This window comes from Acomys minous (genome assembly GCF_964271855.1).
Source record: "Acomys minous genome assembly, chromosome: 14".
Taxonomy (NCBI): domain Eukaryota; kingdom Metazoa; phylum Chordata; class Mammalia; order Rodentia; family Muridae; genus Acomys; species Acomys minous.
In genome coordinates this window covers 44,389,371-44,408,222 of record NC_140496.1, presented here as the reverse complement: position 1 = coordinate 44,408,222, position 18,852 = coordinate 44,389,371, and the positions used below count along the sequence as shown (strand labels likewise).

Genomic DNA, 18,852 nt, shown 5'->3' with positions numbered 1-18,852 from the left:
AAATAAAGATAATGAATAATTTAGAGCTTTGCAGCTATCCAAAACTTTCAGTGCTATTTCTAAAGTGCTGCCCTGGATTAAAAGGCACTGTCTGCTTCCAGAGAGCAACTCTCAGTGACTAATACCCTGGCATCTCCAGCGTGGTTCCCTAATAGGAAAACTGCGGGCTGGAGGCAAGGCGAATTGCGCCAGGGCATTCAGGCCACCAGGTAGGGGATAGGTTAAAAGCTTTAAGCCTAAAAGCCTGGGGCAGGTTCGGCAAAAAAAAAAGTAGGTCAACCTCACAGAAAACACAAGGTACAAAATAAAGCTGAGAGTTTAGGAGGAAACCAAATCACACTCTAATCCTCTCTCCAGTCTGCTTATCCATGAAGAGAGCTCAGTAAATGCCGTGTTGTGAGTAAGCCACAGTTGGTCGCTGAAAGTTTAAATATGGAAAGTAAAACTATATGGCTTAGAAAAAAAAGGCTTTTTAAAAACGAGGAGTTCGGTGATCTTGAGTGGAAACAAAGCCTTCAAACCAAGTATCCCAACTGGAAGCAATTCAAGGATATATTAATTTGGCTATTAAAGTATAAATGCGTGCCTGTCTGAGCGTGGAAATCCTCTCAATTTACCCCCACATCCTGTCTTTCCAAATAATCTAATCTAGAGTTTTAAGTAAGCATGCCTAGAGAATGTAAACAAGGAAGCACATAGGAACCGTGGCTCCCTCTCCAGTACCGCACATCTCTAAATTAACAGCAGCTCTGCGATGAGCCCCACCCCCAGGCCAGATTAGTCCAGAGCGCAAAGAAGACATATTTCTGTAGAGTCAAATCCTAGGAGCGGCCTTAATCCCTCACAAAAGCCCCGACCACACGTAGCCATTAGCTAGAATAAACACAGCACAGGAAGGGGACTACTGGATTGTGGGTAAATTCAGCTGAGTTAGAATTCAAGCCGTCAGTTTTCAGGAATTCTTAAAGACAGCTACACAAGTTGAACACCCCCCAGCGAGTGGCTTGACGGTCTTACAGCATCGACTGCAACAACTGTAGGATAGGATCGCTGAAAATGCATAACCAATGGCTGGTCTGCCTTCGTGTGTACCTGTGTGATGGTGGTGGTGGTTGTTGTTGTTGTTGTTGTTGTTGTTGTTGTTGTTGTTGTTGTTGTTTTCCAATGATGTAAAAATATTTCATAGTACAAGTAAGTGCTTCTACGGCAGTTAACTTTTAAAGTGTTTAATCAGCCTTAGTGAACGACAGTCAAGGATATGGGACTGAAACTCCCTAGAGAGCAAAGTCAAAGAGACTTGCAACACAGCCAACCCCCTCCCACCCAACACACATGCACATGCATGCACGTGCACACAAGCACACCTATGTGTGTGTAATCTGGCTCAGCCTAGCTGAGTGAACCCGGCCCAGCTTTCTGCCCGTCTACAGCCTGTGAGCATCTACAGCAGAGTTTCGGGGTTTTTTTTCCCCTGAATCTACAGCACACTAAATAATAAACAGGTTCCATTTCACTTAATCATACCAGGTAACGGGATATTTCCACCTGGAAGTCGGACTGTGTACACCAATCATCTTACAGCTTTTCCTGTAGATTAAACTGTGGGATTCTATCCCATGCGTCAGCCACGGTGACAGGTAGAATGGGCTTCCCTGAATTTGGTGTTAGGCGCTTATGAAAAGACCCTGTGCATAATAAATTCTTAGAACAACTTACTGACACCTGCTCCTCACACAGTGCCATGGCATAAGGACAGTGACCCATGTGGCTGGTGTCCAAGGAAAAGGCCTCCTTCCTTCAAGCTGCGTAATGACAAGGGCACCGTGGAGGAAGTGCATGAGAAGGCAGTGACAGTGTTCCAAAATTAGCTAATTTTATTTTCCCTTTACTTGGCCTGAGGTCACATAGCTGTTTCCATTGAATTGAGTAAAAATAAGCAGAAAACAGCTCTGAGGCCACTATATCAGTCAAGCAATCCTATAGGAGCTCTTTAAGATCCCTGGCCTTGCTGGCTTGGGTACTCGATATTGGAGAAAATCGCTTTTTAAAAAAGTGGTACTCAGAGATCTGTAGTTGTTTACAGAGTAGATATGGGGGAAGGGAGAGTGCACTGAGGTTGGTGGCAGAAAGCCGGCCATTTGATCCCTTGCCATGAACCGGAAATGCCTTTCACTCTTTTGGGGGGGAATTTATGGGCACATTCACTTGGACCAGATTCATAGAGCATCTTAGAGAGTAGCATTTCAACTCAGGAGCAGAATGTGTGTGTGTGTGTGTGTGTGTGTGTGTGTGTGTGTGTGTGTGTGTGTGTGTGTGTTCGCGCATGTGCAACTGCGGCATCTCTGGGGGCTGTTAGGTGTCTCAGCTTTTAATAAGTTTCCTGGAAGCTGAAGGGTTGTAGGGTTTGGATTCAAGGGGAACATGAGGCACGTTGCACTTTGGAGTATGAAAATATGTTAGCAGAGGTTTTAATCGTGAACATTGGCAGGGACTCTGTGGTGTGCTCAGAGTCCTTCTTAGAGATCTTAGAGGTAAGGAGGGATTCTGCATCACATGTGCGATGGCAGCCCTTAATATATGCTCGCAGCCAGGCTGCTTCTGAGCCAGTAATGACGATGGGGGGGGGGGGATGCGTACACACATGACTTTTATTCCTCGAGACCAAATTACTGCAGTTTGGGGAACTGTCGATTAAAACGACGGCACTCGACAAAATGGCATGCCCCTGGCTAACAGGAAGTGATGCCATCACTCGGATGGCGCCCTCCCAAATGTTGCACTCCGGTTGCCAACCCTCGCCCAACCCTCACTGCCCGCTTCCTCACCCCTCTCGCCACAGGTGTGGAAGACATCGTGGCTATCATGATTCCTGAGCCCAAAGGGAAGGAGCTAGTGAGCCTGCTGGAAAGGAACATCACCGTGACCATGCACATCACCATCGGAACCCGGAACCTGCAAAAATACGTGAGCCGCACGTCGGTTGTGTTTGTCTCCATCTCCTTCATTGTCCTGATGATCATCTCGCTCGCCTGGCTGGTCTTTTACTACATCCAGAGGTTCCGATACGCGAATGCCAGGGACAGGAACCAGGTGAGTAGCTCGCTAAAGACAGCAAGGCTCTGTAAGCTCAGCACAGATGATACATGCGGCCGTACACTTGTCGTGACTCACAAGTAACGGGATGAGATTAGAACACACACACACACACACACACACACATACACACACACACTGCTAACTTCTACTGTGCAGTTTTTCAGAAATTTCTTGCACATTTGTATTCTGATGTTTTACTGGTGTTGTTATTTAAGATGTTCATGATTTTCTGTGTCCTTCCTCCCATTGCTCGTTTTTTTTTTTTTAACAATTGTTTGTTTAAGCAGAAGCAAGACAAAGGGAGAAGGACAGAGTCTAGATTACACTAACAGTGACAGCATGACTCGGAAAGAGCCAGGCTTTCCTCCTTGGGAGCATAACAGGGGGAATGAGATTTTTATTATTTTAAATAAAGCTGTTTTTATAAAAGCAGTTAATTCATGAATGTATGTGCATTGTATAAAATGTGAATTTTGTACAATGGGATGCAATGAGAATCAATTTCTTTGCGTGTGAGTCCTAGCTAATTACTGCTCCTCCACGACGTATCCTCCCATCTAAATGCATATGCATGTATGTGCATGTGTGCGTGTGCGTGTGAGGGTGTGCGTGTGCGTGTGTGCGCGCACATGCACGCGTGCTTTTTAAACAGAATGAGAGCATACTTAACTCCATTCCTTTCCCTCTTCATCTTGGAGACTAATTATCACCAAGATGAATTCATCCCAACAAAACGGAAGAGCCTTCTCATCCTCGTGAGTGCCAGCACTGCACTGCCTTTGCACGTCACACTTATGTATCCAGCTCCCATTAATGAACATGCTTTCTCTTTCACAAAAGACACATGTGTGGTACTTAGCACACTTGTTAGTATGCCTACAAGGTAAATCCTGGAAGATTAATTGCTAAGACTATAGTATATGTATTTAAATGCAGTATGATGCCTGCAATGTTGTCTTCCAAAAAATATTGTTGAGCCAATTTATACTTTACCCAATAATATTTAAAAGTAGTTTGCCAGGAACAGTAAGTGGGCTCAGAGGTGAAGGTAGTTGACTCCAAACCTGAAAACCTGGGTTTACTCCCAGAATCCACGGAGTAGGAGGACAGAATTGATTCACACAAAGTGAGACCTCTGCACACACGTCTTAGGACAAGCACATGCGTACACACACACACAAACACACACGTACACACACAAACACACACGTACACACACACTCCCACAGACACACACACCACACACACATACATACACATCCACACACACACACAAACACATACCTATAGACAAACACACACATACAGACACAAACACACACATACAAACACATCCACACATACCACACACACACATACAGACACATGCACAAAAGATACATATGGACAAACACACAAGCACACACATATAGATAAACACACACACACACACATACAGACACATCTACACACACTCCCACAAACAGACACACACACCACACACACACAGACAGACACATCCACACACACACCACATCATGTACAGGCACAGATGCACAAATACAGACATAACACACACACACACACATACACAGAGAGAGAGAGAGACATATACACACATACACAAATTTAGAAACAAAATAAAGCACAGTCTTCCATATCCTTACCAAAGGAATGTTATAGCTCTTTATCATGAGTCTATGAATAGCACCATCCTTTTTGTTTTGTTTTATTCCTGTGGTGTTGGGGATTAAACCCACAGCCTTGCGCATGCTGAGCAAACAGCCCACCACCAGGCTACATTCCCAGACATGGCATCACACTTTTTAGATTATAAGCAAAGCTGAAACCTTTTTAAAGCACAGTGCACAATATGAAACTTCTGTTAAGTCCCTGCTGCCTGAGCTGACAGTTTTTCAGCTGGATTGTTGGAAACTTTCCATTAGCGTGTATCAGGAGTTTATTGGTCAAGAAAATTAAGCAATTTTTTTATTATGTGGGATCATGTTCCTCCCAGATCCCCAGCATCTCTGACTTTATCCGTGGTGCTTTGAAGCGTGAGGATTTGTTGCTGTTGGGGTTTTGTTGTTTTGTTTGTTGGTTGATTTTTTTGCTTTTCAAGATAGGGTTTCTCTGTGTAGGCTTGGTTGTCCTGGACTTACTTTGTAGACCAGGCTGGCCTTGAACTCACAGAGATCTGCCTGCCTCTGCCTCCCAAGTGCTGGGATTAAAGGCATGTGCCACCACACTCTGCTGTCTATTCAGTTTTGAACATACCACCAGAACTTGTACAAACGGATCTTCTCCAGGCCAAAACTTCAGAAAAACGTTCTGTTTTCCTCTACCTCATTTTAATTTCCCTTTTATAATTAAGTCTTATAGAACTGTTCCTTATAGAGAATGAAGCGGAGGTTTTCTATTTTATTTTTTATGTCTTTATGGTGGCCTGCCATTTTCACAGCTGGCATGTGTAGAGTAATTAACCTTTCCTCTCGTGGGCTGTGGTCTCCTTTGACAATACCTTAGGAAGCTGATGCTGTTTCCGTGTTCTCTAAACTGTTCCTTTCATCTCCCGAGCCCTCCTGCTCCAATACCACAACATCTCAAGACCTACAGAGCTGCTGCTGCACGCCTCCATCTGCCGCTGCTGCTCTCCTCCGTGGCACTGTCGTCACTGGGTTTGTGTTTATATGAGTGGGGGATTGTCATACCAGCTTTCAAACTCACAGGACAGCTTGGGAGAATTTTATAACTGTGGTGCTGAATCTCCTCTCTAAATACTCCCTAGATGTTTTTCCTTTTTCTTGACTCTTTAGTCGCCACTGGCACTGTTGACTTGTCACTGTCAATCTGAAACAGCCTTCTTATTCTCAGGCATTTGATCATCGTGTGCTGGTTTAACTGTTTCTAATTTTAAACATCCTATTTGGTTTCACGGGCATTCACCCCTCTGAATAACCTAGAACAGCATGACAAGGTAACCTCTCTTCCAGTAGTATTTAAGGGAATACTCTCAATTTAATGAGGTTTTAAAAATAAGCTTCCACCGTATTGCTTTCCATCCAGTTTTCGAGTTTGAGGTACTTTCTCCCATTATAAAATGTATAATTTTGTAAATGTCAACTTAGCCCAGCTTTACTGAGTTTTTGATCAAGAATGAATATTTACTTTATTAATGGTAAACTTGTGATGGCGGTTCCCAGTGAGCAGCATCCATTAACGCAGTCATGTTGGCTGCTGGATGACCACATGAAAGTTCAATTCTGTCTTCTGCAGTGGTCGCGCGTATACCAGCTAGACACAAGGCGGTGAATGTGGATGTACCAGCTGGCTATGCCGATAGGTTCCCATATAACGTATGGATAGTCACCAGCTAATCAGACCATCCTAAGTTAAAACATGGGGGTTTGTGCCCATGGAGAACACAAGCAGCCAGTTAGCACTGGAATAATCCAGTTAGCACTGGAATAATCGGGTTGATCAATCTACTTCCTGCAGGTAGATAGAGCTCCCGTGTCCGTCTAGGCACATGCACACACTATGAAATATTTATTAACTTTCCTTGAAGTACCGCACGTTACCACCAAGGCCCTTCAGTGACAGGGCCACACTAAAAGTTAGTCCTGTTTCCTGATCAATGTGACTACTACATTTTTAGCCTTTTTTAAGGATGGGATAAGATCTTAAGGGGGAAAAAATATCTTTTGACAGACAGTGTTCCACTCTGTTCAAAAGAACAACTGTCAAGCTGTATCTATAAAAAGCAGCAGGTTGACATAAATCATTTATTTTTATTAAGGCGTCACTGGCCTTCAGAAGAAGTGAGCCTTCGGTTCTTCAGAGGATCACAGCCTGAGGTAAAACAGGAAAGGAGTTCGTTTCACATTGGGAAGCAGTCTGCTGTCAGGTATATGGAGAAAACTGAGCTTGAATTAGCCTGCTTTAGGTGTCCGCTCATAACTTTAAGAAGCGTCCCCAGCCAGCATCTTACACCATAGTGATGCCTTCCGTGCTGTGCTGTACACAGAGATGGCCGCGCCTGTGCAGTTGTCTGTGGAGTGAGGATATTCACTGAGTAGTCAGAGCAAAGTCTTTTACATGAAGATGCAGCAAGTAAGGGCTACAACTGAGAGTGGAGGCGAGACTTCGCTACTGTGCTGTGCTTCCTGAAATAGGGTGATGGCTAAGGGCACCAGCTTGGGAATCAGAGCAGTGTGGGTGCAGCATTTGATGCTACCTAGCGGTGTGAACTTGCCCAGACCCTGGTCGGTGTGATAGGATGGGAGGCCTGGAGGTCTGCTGTGAGAATCAACCCAGAAACATGTGCCGTTATAAGAAAGAGTTCATCGAAGGTGCTTTTATTGGATAAATAAAATAGTACTTGGAAAATAGCATTTAGGTACAAATAGCTCTTTTCTTATATTTTTCTGAGTCTAGATAGGAGGCTTTTGGTCCTTATGACACAGTTTGAAACAAAATAGGATCATCTTTCCAACAAGAGAAGGAAGGTTTATAAGTGTGATAACCAGCTAGGTGTGGCAATGCACACTTCTGGCCTCAAAGCAAAACAGACCCTGAGGCCCTTCCTCAAAACAAAAACAAAATTTCACTGTAGAGAGAAAAAAAAATCTAGGGTTATTTTTGAGACTAATATTTCATGAAGCGCTTTTTAAAATTCAAGCAATAATATATAGGCAGAGTAAAAAAAAAAAAAATAATGACAAACTGGAAGATGTGTGTTTCAGAGTAAGTTTCCTTCCCACAGCAAATTCCCTTAACAATTACCCACCACACTCCCCAGTCTCTGACCGTATCCTGTGTGTTTCCAGAAATGCCTGTGCATGCATAAATACTCTTTAAAGTTATTTTCACATTTGTTACATAGACAAGGGCTCTGGCTCACAGCTTGTATTATAGTGGCAGCAGTAAGAACACACCTTAAATTTTTTTTAAGAACACACCTTAAAATAGACATAAGATCCACCCCCCCTGCAGTGAAGGGCTGTAGTTACTGTGGCCAGTGGGGGAGGGGGTTGAACTACAGTGCCCCAAAAGGCCAAGGTGTCAGATTAAGTCACTGTCTTCATTTCTTGTGGGCCTATTGCAGAATAAAAATACAATCTTGTTTATACCTGTTGTCCCAGCCCATGGAGAAGGGGAAGAGAGACCCTGTTTTTTTTTTCTTTTCCTCCCATACATTCACTCAACTGAAAGGGCTTAACATTCTGACTCAGATATAGGAGTGTCTCTCACATTCACCAATTCTCCAACACCAGCCTATGCCCCAACTCCACATTGAGACGTTGAAATAATGTCAGACCCCAAGGTGAAGGGCTCTGTCCCACAAGACTGCCCCATTCTAGATGTGGGTCAAGTCCAGATTACACACCTGTTCATCTGCACAGCAGATTGTACATGGGCAAACTTACACACCTGTTCATCTGGATGGCGGGTTGTACATGGGCAAGCTTACACACCTGTTCATCTGGATGGCGGGTTGTACATGGGCAAGCTTACACACTTGTTCATCTGGACAGCAGATTGTACATGGGCAAGCTTACACACCTGTTCATCTGGATGGCGGGTTGTACATGGGCAAGCTTACACACCTGTTCATCTGCTTCTCTGAGCTGTTTGGGGGGGCGGACATGTAGAGGTTTCATTACCTATGCAGGAGGGGACTAAGTCATCACTGTTCATTAGTGATCGATCGATTCAACCTTTAGCCTCTCTCCTTCCCAGAGAGAAGGAGATCAGGTTTCTTTTCAACACTCATTGCAAGGTCAAGAACTCTGCCAACACAGAGCTTGCACTGTAACAGCATCAGCAGACGGCACTGCACTCAGGGCATGCGTGGTAGCAGGTCTGAAAATCCCACACCTCTAACCACAAAGTTCTGATGTGGCCAGCCCCATCCTAGGGACTTTCCAAAAGCCGTCTTATTAATATAAAGCCAGAGGTGACTGAGAGGTGCTTGTTTTAAATAACAAGACTGGTTCACACTTGCCACTCCCACCACTAAATTGCAGGGCTTTGGGGAGCTCTCACCAGAAGCTAAGATAAAGAGCAAAATGTGTGTTTCTTATTATATGCCACAGTATCACGCAGCCTGACTATTAACTCCCCAGAGGGCTGCACTTCAGTTGAGAAGTTGTGCAGCTACCATGAGTTTGAGATGAGCGGAGGGACCAAGGGTGCAATTGGCTCAATTTCAAACATGTACCACAAATGGGGAAGGCAGAAGGGGTCCAGTGAGGTTGCTTTTAACACTGCGTTTGGCAATATTAGATCTAGAAGCCTGTTAGTTACTGGGTGAGAGGCTTTTCACTATGAGCCTGAAGCTCAGGAGGGAAGCCAGAGATGGAGGAAGGGATGTGAGAAACATCAGTTCATGGGTACCACTTAGTCATTAGGAGCGTGGGGCGCATCTAAAGAGTGGGTACTCAGGTCAAGAGGTCTGAGTCCTGAGCCTAAGCAAATATGACTTAGCACCTTCCCCAGTCTCTCCACCGTTGATGCTTTTACAGCGAGGCAGAGTATGAGGCAGTGCACGACCAAGGGCTCATCATAAGAGTCCTGACCAGCACGCCACTAACACAACAAAAGTTGAAGAGATCAGCGTAGCAATTAGACTTTGTCAATTTATATTGGTAGTCTTCAGTAAAGAAGAGCAAAGGACCTGGGGGACAGTGTCTATTATTGTCCTCGCGGTCAGTGAAGAATGAAGGTTTACACAAGAGTGTGACTGGGCAGAGTCCAACCTCCTGGGGATTGCCTGGGTGGACATAACAATGCCAGCCTGCTCAGATTCTTGGATTTTTCTACGCTGCATTCCTTTCTCCTGAGCAAAGCTGGCCTTCTCCGAAATGAGAGCTTTCAGGGAAGAGGAGCAAATGTGACCTTTGCAGGTTTCGTGTTTGCTTGGGTTTTGTGGGAGGGGAAACTGTTCCTATGACTCACCATTCGAGAGGAATCACCACTCCTGTGACTTAGTCGGGGGAACAGAAAAGGCTGCTTGGGAAACTTGGCTTCTGAGACCTCCAAGCAGCCTTCAGCTCTATAAACTGCGAATGTCAAAATGCATGCATGTGGGTACGACGTTCTGAGCCCAACCCTGCGCCCTGACATCCTCCGCTCCACATTTTTCTGTTACGTATCTGTTCTCCCCCTTCCCTGCATTTCTAATACTAAGGAAATGAGGGGAAAGTCTTAGTTTCCCCTAGATTCCTAAAGATTTAGAAGATCACCAGTGTAGTTCCTTGAGTTTGATGGGGTATGTAATCACGTAACACCTTGTGGACATTTATAGGACTTTTTTCTTTTAACATATAGCTCTGTCTTTATTGTCCATAAAGTAATTTATCGTCGCTACTATAAAAAAAAAAGATCCCCAGTAAACTTGATAAATGTTTTCTCGTACCTATTCAAAACAAGTTGATGGATAAATCCAATTACCAGCACACCCTACTCTTGACAATCTTTACTAAGAAACGGAATTTGGAATTACTTGTGTAAGAAGACACCCATGACCATAGCAGCCATACAATACTATGGGGGTACCCCTGCACCCAAAGAATGCTGCACACCACTGTGGTTCCCTAGTCTACCACAAGTGGCCCCTAAATCCTCCGTCACCATTGTCTTAACTGAGGATCACAACCGAAGAGTTGTGTTTCCTGACAGACTACAGGTCTCGACATGTGTCCTCTCTACACAGGCTCCATGAAAAATGAAGATTGAAAGTAGCCTTCCCCCTCCCCATCTTTGTACTTGGTACAGTTGAAAACTCAAGGCTAAGGATGTAGCTGGGAGGTTAGGGCCCCTGCTTAGAACACGTGATGTCCTGGACCCTGTCTTCAGGAGCACCAAGATGAAAAACCAAAAAAAAAAAAAAAAAAAAAAAAAGGAAACACGAGCTTTATTGGTTTTGTCTCTGTCTCTGTCACTCTGCATTGCATCCTTGCCATGACAGAATACATAAGAAGGTGATGAAGATTTACCTCACAGTTTCATAGGTTCCGATCCATGGTTGCCTTGTTCCATCGTGGAGGCAGGAGCATGTGGCAGAGAAGGCTGCTCAGTTCTTGGAAACCAATAAAGTGGCAAGACAATAAGATGCTGGGCAGTGGTGGTGCGCACGCCTTTAATCCCAGCTCTTGGGAGGCAGCGGCAAGCAGGTCTCTGTGAGTTCAAGGCCAGCCTAGTCTATGGAGCAAGTTCCAGGATAGCCAGGACTACAGAGAAAAGCCCTGTATATGAAAACTAAAAAAGAGAGGGGTGGATGAGGGAGATAGAGGGTGAAAGGTAGACAGCAAGAGGAAGGGACATAGAGAGAGCAGTCAAGTCAAGCTCCCGCACGAGGCGGTTTGTCTTCTACTGGATTAACCTCACTTGTACTCACAAGACTTCCTCATCCCACACTTGGGACCATAACAAAAACAGGTTTATCTCTCCTTCAGGCAAAATATGCTCTATATCCAGTTCACTGCATTGAAATTAATGGCCCTATTAGACCAGAAACATTGAAGTTATTTTTTTTCCTTTCTATACAACACACTATATTAAATATGTATGGTCTTGCCCTCATAGGTTTGATTATAGACTACAATAAATGTATGCTCTAAATATTTAGGGCAGGGAGTGTTCCTAGGCCCTGCAGCTGTGAACTCATCGGAGGATGCAGGGATGAAGGCAGCATCCTCATGGACCTCATCGCACCTCTAGAGAGCCATCAGCTGAGGAGCAAGTCTTGATGTCCAAGTTGCTCATGGTGGTGTATGCCTTTAGCCAGCACTCAGCACTTAGGCCAACTTGTCTACGTGTTACGTTTCAGGCCAGCCAGGGTTTCATAGTGAGATACTGTCTCAAACAAACCAAAAAGTTTACGCTGTGGGGCCTGAGGGTCTAGCTCAGGGCAGAGCATGAGAGAAGCACTGAGGAAGTCCCGGTTTTATTTGTCATCTCCCTAATTTGCATTTTGGGAATCCCAAACATTAGTTTTAAAATGTACCTTTTAAATATTGAAAACAGGACTTTTTTGTTTTGTTGCTTTTTTTTTCAAGACAGGGTTTCTCTGTGTAGCCTTGGCTGCCCTAGAATTCACTCTGTAGACCAGGCTGGCCTCGAACTCACAGAGCTCTGTCTGCCTCTGCCTCCCAAGTGCTGGGATTAAAGGCGTGTGGCACCACCACTCAGCAGGGCTATTTTATTTTTCCTCCATGTGATTTTCTTTTTTGTTTGTTTGTTTGTTTGTTTTCTTGCTTTTTTTGCTTTTTTAATTAATTTATTCTTGTTACATCTCAATGGTTATCTCATCCCTTGTATCCTCCCATTCTTCCCTCCCTCCCAATTTCCCCTTACCCCCCTCCCCTATGACTGTTCCTGAGGGGGATTACCTCCCCCTGTATATGCTCATAGGGTATCAAGTCTCTTCTTGGTAACCTGCTGTCCTTCCTCTGTGTGCCACCAGGTCTCCCCCTCCATGTGATTTTCATGTCTCTTGAAAAGCAATACAGTGACTGGGAGAATCACAAATTTGCAAAATGCTTACCTTGGAACCAGCAAGAGCTGAGTTCAAGTTCCAGAAGCCACATTAACGAAATGAACAAGCTCAACATGACAGTCCGTGCTTATAGACCCAGTGCTGGGGGAGCCCAGATGCGGGGGCACTGGGGCTCGTTGGCTGGCCTATATAGTCTAGTTGTCAGGCTTAGGACAATGGGAAACCATTCCAAAATTACACTGTCATATGCTGCATACCCACACAGACCTTCACATACAACATCAATATTGTCATATATAATATGCAAATGGTGTAGCATTTTATGGTGAATTTTCACTTTATTTTATTATCCCAGAACAACAACAAAAAAAACAAAAAACAAAAAACGCAAAAACAACATCAACAAAAACATCTTACACTCCCTAACTCCATAATTACCATATGATGTATGATATATGTCTCAGAAATTGAGTTTCCTGTGTCCTGGATTCTGAGCCGTCTGTCCTGCCCCTGCAGGGTGATTTGGCTGACATCTTGTTCCTGAAACATTAACTAAAATGACGTCTTTTTCCTCCTCTAAAGAGGTATTGTCTGTCGTAATGTACAGAATGAGGCTTGGTTTAAAAAAAAACTGCAATGAGAGAGAAATGAATCTATAATAGCACGTTTCTCGGTATCATTGGATGAAACGTGTCCTTCCTACCTGTGCTACTAGAGTCCAAAGCCATAGGGACCTGAGCTTTGGGTAGAATCAGCATACCACATCCAGCCACTTGCCCTAGGACTCCACCGGAAAGTCACCAAGAAGTCCAGGAAAAGAATCTACTCAACATAGGTACATAAAACAAACAAACAAACAAATTGAGGGGACGGGGTGGGTGGGAGGGTAGACAGTCAAGCATCTTTGCCTATTGTCAAGAATCCTGACTCCAAGATGCTGGCTGAAGGGGCAAGATGCATCTTGGTCAAACCGGGGTTTGATCAGTCATTAGCTCAGAGCTGTCTCTCTGGGGAAGTTGAAGTCCTCCCACTCAAGACGCAGTTCCCTTCCCTTTTGGAGGTGAACGCTTTGTTTACAGGAGCAAGCTCACAGAAGGGCCAGCGGCTTACTGTTCTCAGCCTAGTTTAGGGAAATTGCTAGAGACAGAGATGCTCCGATCGATCCCAGAGTCTAGTAAAGGGTCACAAGCTATTGATTATGCATCATGTCTCTGGTGCTCTCAGAGGGTATAGGCATGTGGTGTGTGTTTGCACTTGTCTGTAAGAACACACAGAATCCAGAGACTGACACTGAGATTTCAGTCCCTGTTTCTCTTGACCTTAATTTTTGAGGCAGCATTTCCCACTGAACCTGGACTTGGAATTTCAGCCACACTGCCTGCCAGGAGTCCTCCCCCTTCTCTCCTCCTCCCTCCCTCCCACCCTCACCGCTGCTCTATGGTCATCTCATCCTCCACTCCCTGACAATTACAGACGCGCACGCACCACACCCAAGTGTGGAGGATGCTTGCTCAACAAGCACTTTAATCTCCGAGCCATCTTTCCAGCTCCGAGTCCTAGTGAATCCTAGTTGCCCTTATCTAGGTATCTTCAGATGAACCCTTTTTTTTCCCCGTTTTTGTACATACCTACCTGCAGACTGATCAGGAAATGACCCCCAAAAGCTTAAGGCTTAATGATGGTGACAGAAATAAAATGAAAGCAGACATACTAAGCTTTACCTTGCTTTCAGTTGACCACGTCAGTGGCTCACGTCCGCCATGACTTTGCCCTTCAGGAAGCCACTTTTATCCTCTGGACTGAGAGCAGACAAGTGTCAGGAATGGGCCTGTCTTTCTAATTCCCTAACCACTAGCTGTCATGTTGGCCGTGATCCCGGGTACCTTATAGCAGCTCGCTTGTCATTTCCTGCATGGACTTTACTTTTTTTTTCAAGAAAGATGGCTTGCAATATCCTTTTTAAGGGCATAGGAAGAGCCTTTTCTCAGGAACAGAGAAAGTAAATGTTATCAAACGTTGGCCAGGGGTACAGCTCAACAGTAGCATGCTTGCCTAACATCTATAAGATTCCGGGTTCAAACTCCAGGAGCACACAAAAGCTACCCGATGCTTATGTAGATGTTGACAAAAGTAAAAATAAACAGTCAAAATGTAAAAACTTTTTTAAAATTTCATCTTACATGCTCATGTTTAAAGGCATATGCCATTTGCTTAAAAAAAAACAAAAAACTTGATTTAAGTAAAATATAATTTTGAAAATATTGCTTTTAGCCAGATGTGGTAGTACCCAGGCACACACCTCTAATCTCCATCATCATGAGGCTGAGAGGGATGATGGGAAATTCCTGCCAATCTGGATTCCCCAGGGAAACACTGTCACAGCAAAACAAAGCAGGAGGGGAAGGAAGAAAGAGGCAGATTACTTCTAGTTTAGCTAACTTTTAGAATAATATGTAGCGATTGTTTGAAAAATGTTGCTTTTCGTTTAATTATTTGTTCATGCAGTGGAAACATTTTAAAAAATTAAGTGATTGAATTGAACACAATATTCTAAAGTACCAGTTAAACATAACTGCAAAATTTTCTGAACTTGAAAAACAAAGAAAACTAACAAGCCGTGGTGCTGGAGAGATGACTCAGCAGTTAAGAGCACTGGCTGCTCTCCCAGAGAACTGGAGGTCAATTCTCAGCACCAACATGGCAACCACAAACATTTGTAAACTCAATTCCAAGAATCTGATGTCTTCTGGACTCTAGCCAGAGGCACAGGCATGCCCCACAGGCATGTTTATAGGTCACACACACACACACACACACACACACACACACACACACAATGTGTATATAGTCTATATTATATCTAACATATAAAATTTATTTTTAAGTAATTTTTTAAAAGATAGCCAACATCTCTTCCTCTGGGGTTCGGGTGCCTTATTTTAAATGTAACATCCTGTAGACTTGAGGCATTTACTCCTGAGAACAAAATGCGTCAGTGCTTTCCCCCTTTTTTCCAGTACTTAGTAGCTACTGGTCAAAACTGGCGGCTTCCCCAGGCTTGTTACTCAGCTTTGCACCGTACAGCACGCATCGCTGCAGTTCTTCCTTACAGCACGCATCGCTGCAGTTCTTCCTTGCAGCACGCATCGCTGCAGTTCTTCCTTACAGCACGCATCGCTGCAGTTCTTCCTTGCAGCACGCATCGCTGCAGTTCTTCCTTGCAGCACGCATCGCTGCAGTTCTTCCTTACAGCACGCATCGCTGCAGTTCTTCCTTACAGCACGCATCGCTGCAGTTCTTCCTTGCAGCAATCACTGCAGTTCTTCCTTGCAGCACGCATCGCTGCAGTTCTTCCTTGCAGCACGCATCGCTGCAGTTCTTCCTTGCAGCACGCATCGCTGCAGTTCTTCCTTGCAGCACGCATCGCTGCAGTTCTTCCTTGCAGCACGCATCGCTGCAGTTCTTCCTTGCAGCACGCATCGCTGCAGTTCTTCCTTGCAGCACGCATCGCTGCAGTTCTTCCTTGCAGCACGCATCGCTGCAGTTTTTCCTTACAGCACGCATCGCTGCAGTTCTTCCTTGAGGAGCCAGGAGGCTCAGAAGGGAGGCCGTCCTCAGCTGCACTGCCGTCAGGGTCTAGGATGACATATACAAGACACCCTGATCCAAAAAAAGAAAAAAGTGGAATAAAAATAAAATGCCAAACTATTTTTAGAAATAAGGACAAATTATCAATGAGGAAAATGAAAGCACATGGAGAACAGCTCACTTTATGTTTATCTAAATGCTAGAGAAGTGATTTTTAAGGACTTGATAGATTTTGGTTGGCAAGCTAACAGGTTGCTTGGCCAGTGTCTTCATGGCCTGCTGGAGGGCTGGGTTGATAGTTAGCTGTGTTGTAATGTATGGTTTTCCTGAGCGCTGTAAAGCTCTGTGCTTCCTGGAGAATACTGCCTTTCTCGTGGGGCTGAAGGAAGGGTAAAGAAAATAAAACGCTTTAACAGGTGCCTCGAACATTGCGGGGGCGTGGGGAGGTTCACTGGTGTGGTTTGAATGCAATGTACCCTTACTGTCAGGTGACTAGCTGGCCCCCAGTTGGTGGCACTGGCAGGAGAGGCTTAGGAGGAGTGACCTTGCTGGAAGCAGTATGTTACTGGGGGCGGGGCGGGGGGGGGGTGAGCTCTGGAAGGGGAAAGCCTTGCAGCCTTCCCTGGGTGTTCTCTCTGCTTCCTGATTAAAATGTGCGTGCTCTGCGGTTCCAGCCTCCCATGCCTGCTTGCTGCCACGATGATTCCCCTCCGTGGTGGTGGCTTCTTATGCCTCTGGAACCAGGATCACAAGTAAACCCTTCCTTCTGCAAGTCGCCTTGGCCACAGTGTCTTACCACAGCAATAGAGTGTAACTAGGACAGCTAGGATGTTCTGTCGTTTTAGGAGAAAAGTATGAAGATGTAGCCCAGCCACTGCGGGCTTGCTTAGTGTGCGTGAGAGCCTACGTTCAACCCCCACCACCACAAGGAAAGTAAAGCCAAGTTAATTTCTAAAAATTATGGCGGAGAGAGTGTGAAGAAAACTAAACATCATCATCATCATCATCACCACCATCATCAGAAAGGGCTAATTCTATGTTGATTTGAATCCTTCAATACATTTCATTGATACACTGATTGTAACTATTGCACTAAAGAAGCACACATGCTAAGAATGCACCAAAAAACATGCAGAAAGCTTGCAGGCGCACATGGAACTATCATTTTCCCTCTACAGAGGAGGATTTAATTCCCATGCCCTTTGCCTCATTGCTTTACCACTTGCAGGGCTCATTAGGACAGCAGTTTTCTCTATGCAAATTGGGGTATGATGTATTCTTTCTTGACATGAGTGATAATAGTTCCCCAGATATGTGACTGGTAATTATGTGCTAATCTGAATGCTAAATTTTATAGGGTGTGTGTGTGTGTGTGTGTGTGTGTGTGTCTGTGTGTGTCTGTGTGTGTCTGTGTGTGTGTGTGTGTCTGTGTGTTTTAAATGTCCATGTCCATGTGTGTGTGTGTTAGTGTGTGTGTTTGTGTGTGTGTGTGTGTGTGTGTGTGTGTGTGTGCACATCTATGTGTAAGTGAACACACATAATAAACTCAAGTGCATGTGGAGGCCAGAGGCAGATGCACCTTTCTGTGTCTATATCTATTATATTTTTTGAGACAAAGGCTCTTCCCTGAACCTGATGCTTACTGATTGGCTAGACCAACTGGCCAGAAAACTTCAGGAACTCACTGTCCCCACTCTCCAGCTCTAAGGGACACACTTGGGGTGCCACAGCAGCTCTTACGGAGCCCTGGGACTCCGCACTCAGATTCTCATGCTTACCCTGGCAAAAACGTCACCTACTGAGCCATCCCCTACTCTACATATAGCACCCTCGGATGCATGCATTAGGGAGAAAGCTATGGAGTAGTATACTCAGACTGCATCAGTTGGTCCAGTTCAACAACTTGAAAGGCACATGCAGACACAAGGCCTTCATGGTGAAAAAAGGGAGGCTGTTTGCTCAAGTAACATACTGCCAGCTGCTTCAACAAGTTAGAAAATACTTTATTTGTTGCTGGTTGCCAGTCTGTGCAGATATACCCTGCACTGAAGTCATGCTAGGACATTAACTGTATGTCATGTCAGCCTAAAACCAGGACCAAGGAACTCTCTCCAGCAGAGTGTTTCATGGACCTTAAGAGAACCACTCTCTGCAAATTCCACCCATCCTCCTTAACATCCATGCCATGTATGCATGATCTCGGAGGTGGCTGCTCTGCTTTATGACATGCTGTGAGAAGGTAAGACAGGCATCACACAGCTTTGTTGTTGTTAACGGGCAGCTTTTGGTTTTTCAGCGCCGCCTGGGAGACGCAGCAAAGAAAGCCATCAGCAAGCTCCAAGTCAGAACCATCAAAAAGGGTGACAAGGTAAGAGCCTCTTTTCCTTTGGGCGAGGGCCTAGTCAACAAAACTCTTGTCTTTTCTGACAGCCAGAGCAGAGAGAGAGAGAGAGAGAGAGAGAGAGAGAGAGAGAGAGAGAGAGAGAGAGAGCGCCAGAGCAGAGGGGGGTGGGAGGCATGAAAAGAAGAGATAGGTGTAAATCTTGTTTCTATACACGTCACACACTTAAACTGCTTTTTATTAAACATAGTAAGTGCTTATAAAATACATGCAGCTTATTGGCAAACAAATATGAGAAATATGGGGCTGGAGAGATGGCTCAGAGGTTAGGAGCACCGCCTGCTCT

At 44.8% G+C, this 18,852-nt stretch overlaps 1 protein-coding gene across 2 annotated transcripts in view; it reads left to right on the top strand.

The window, feature by feature from the left end:
- RNF150 (ring finger protein 150) overlaps window positions 1-18,852 on the top strand; it is a gene marked incomplete at its 5' end in the record, with an annotated part of 225,643 nt that overhangs the window by 126,659 nt on the left and 80,132 nt on the right. For both annotated transcript variants that reach the window (XM_084757912.1, XM_084757911.1), the window contains 2 exons: window positions 2,840-3,090; window positions 18,462-18,533. In XM_084757912.1, coding sequence (XP_084614038.1) covers window positions 2,840-3,090; window positions 18,462-18,533 — 323 coding nt within the window. The remainder of the gene's footprint in view (window positions 1-2,839; window positions 3,091-18,461; window positions 18,534-18,852) is intronic.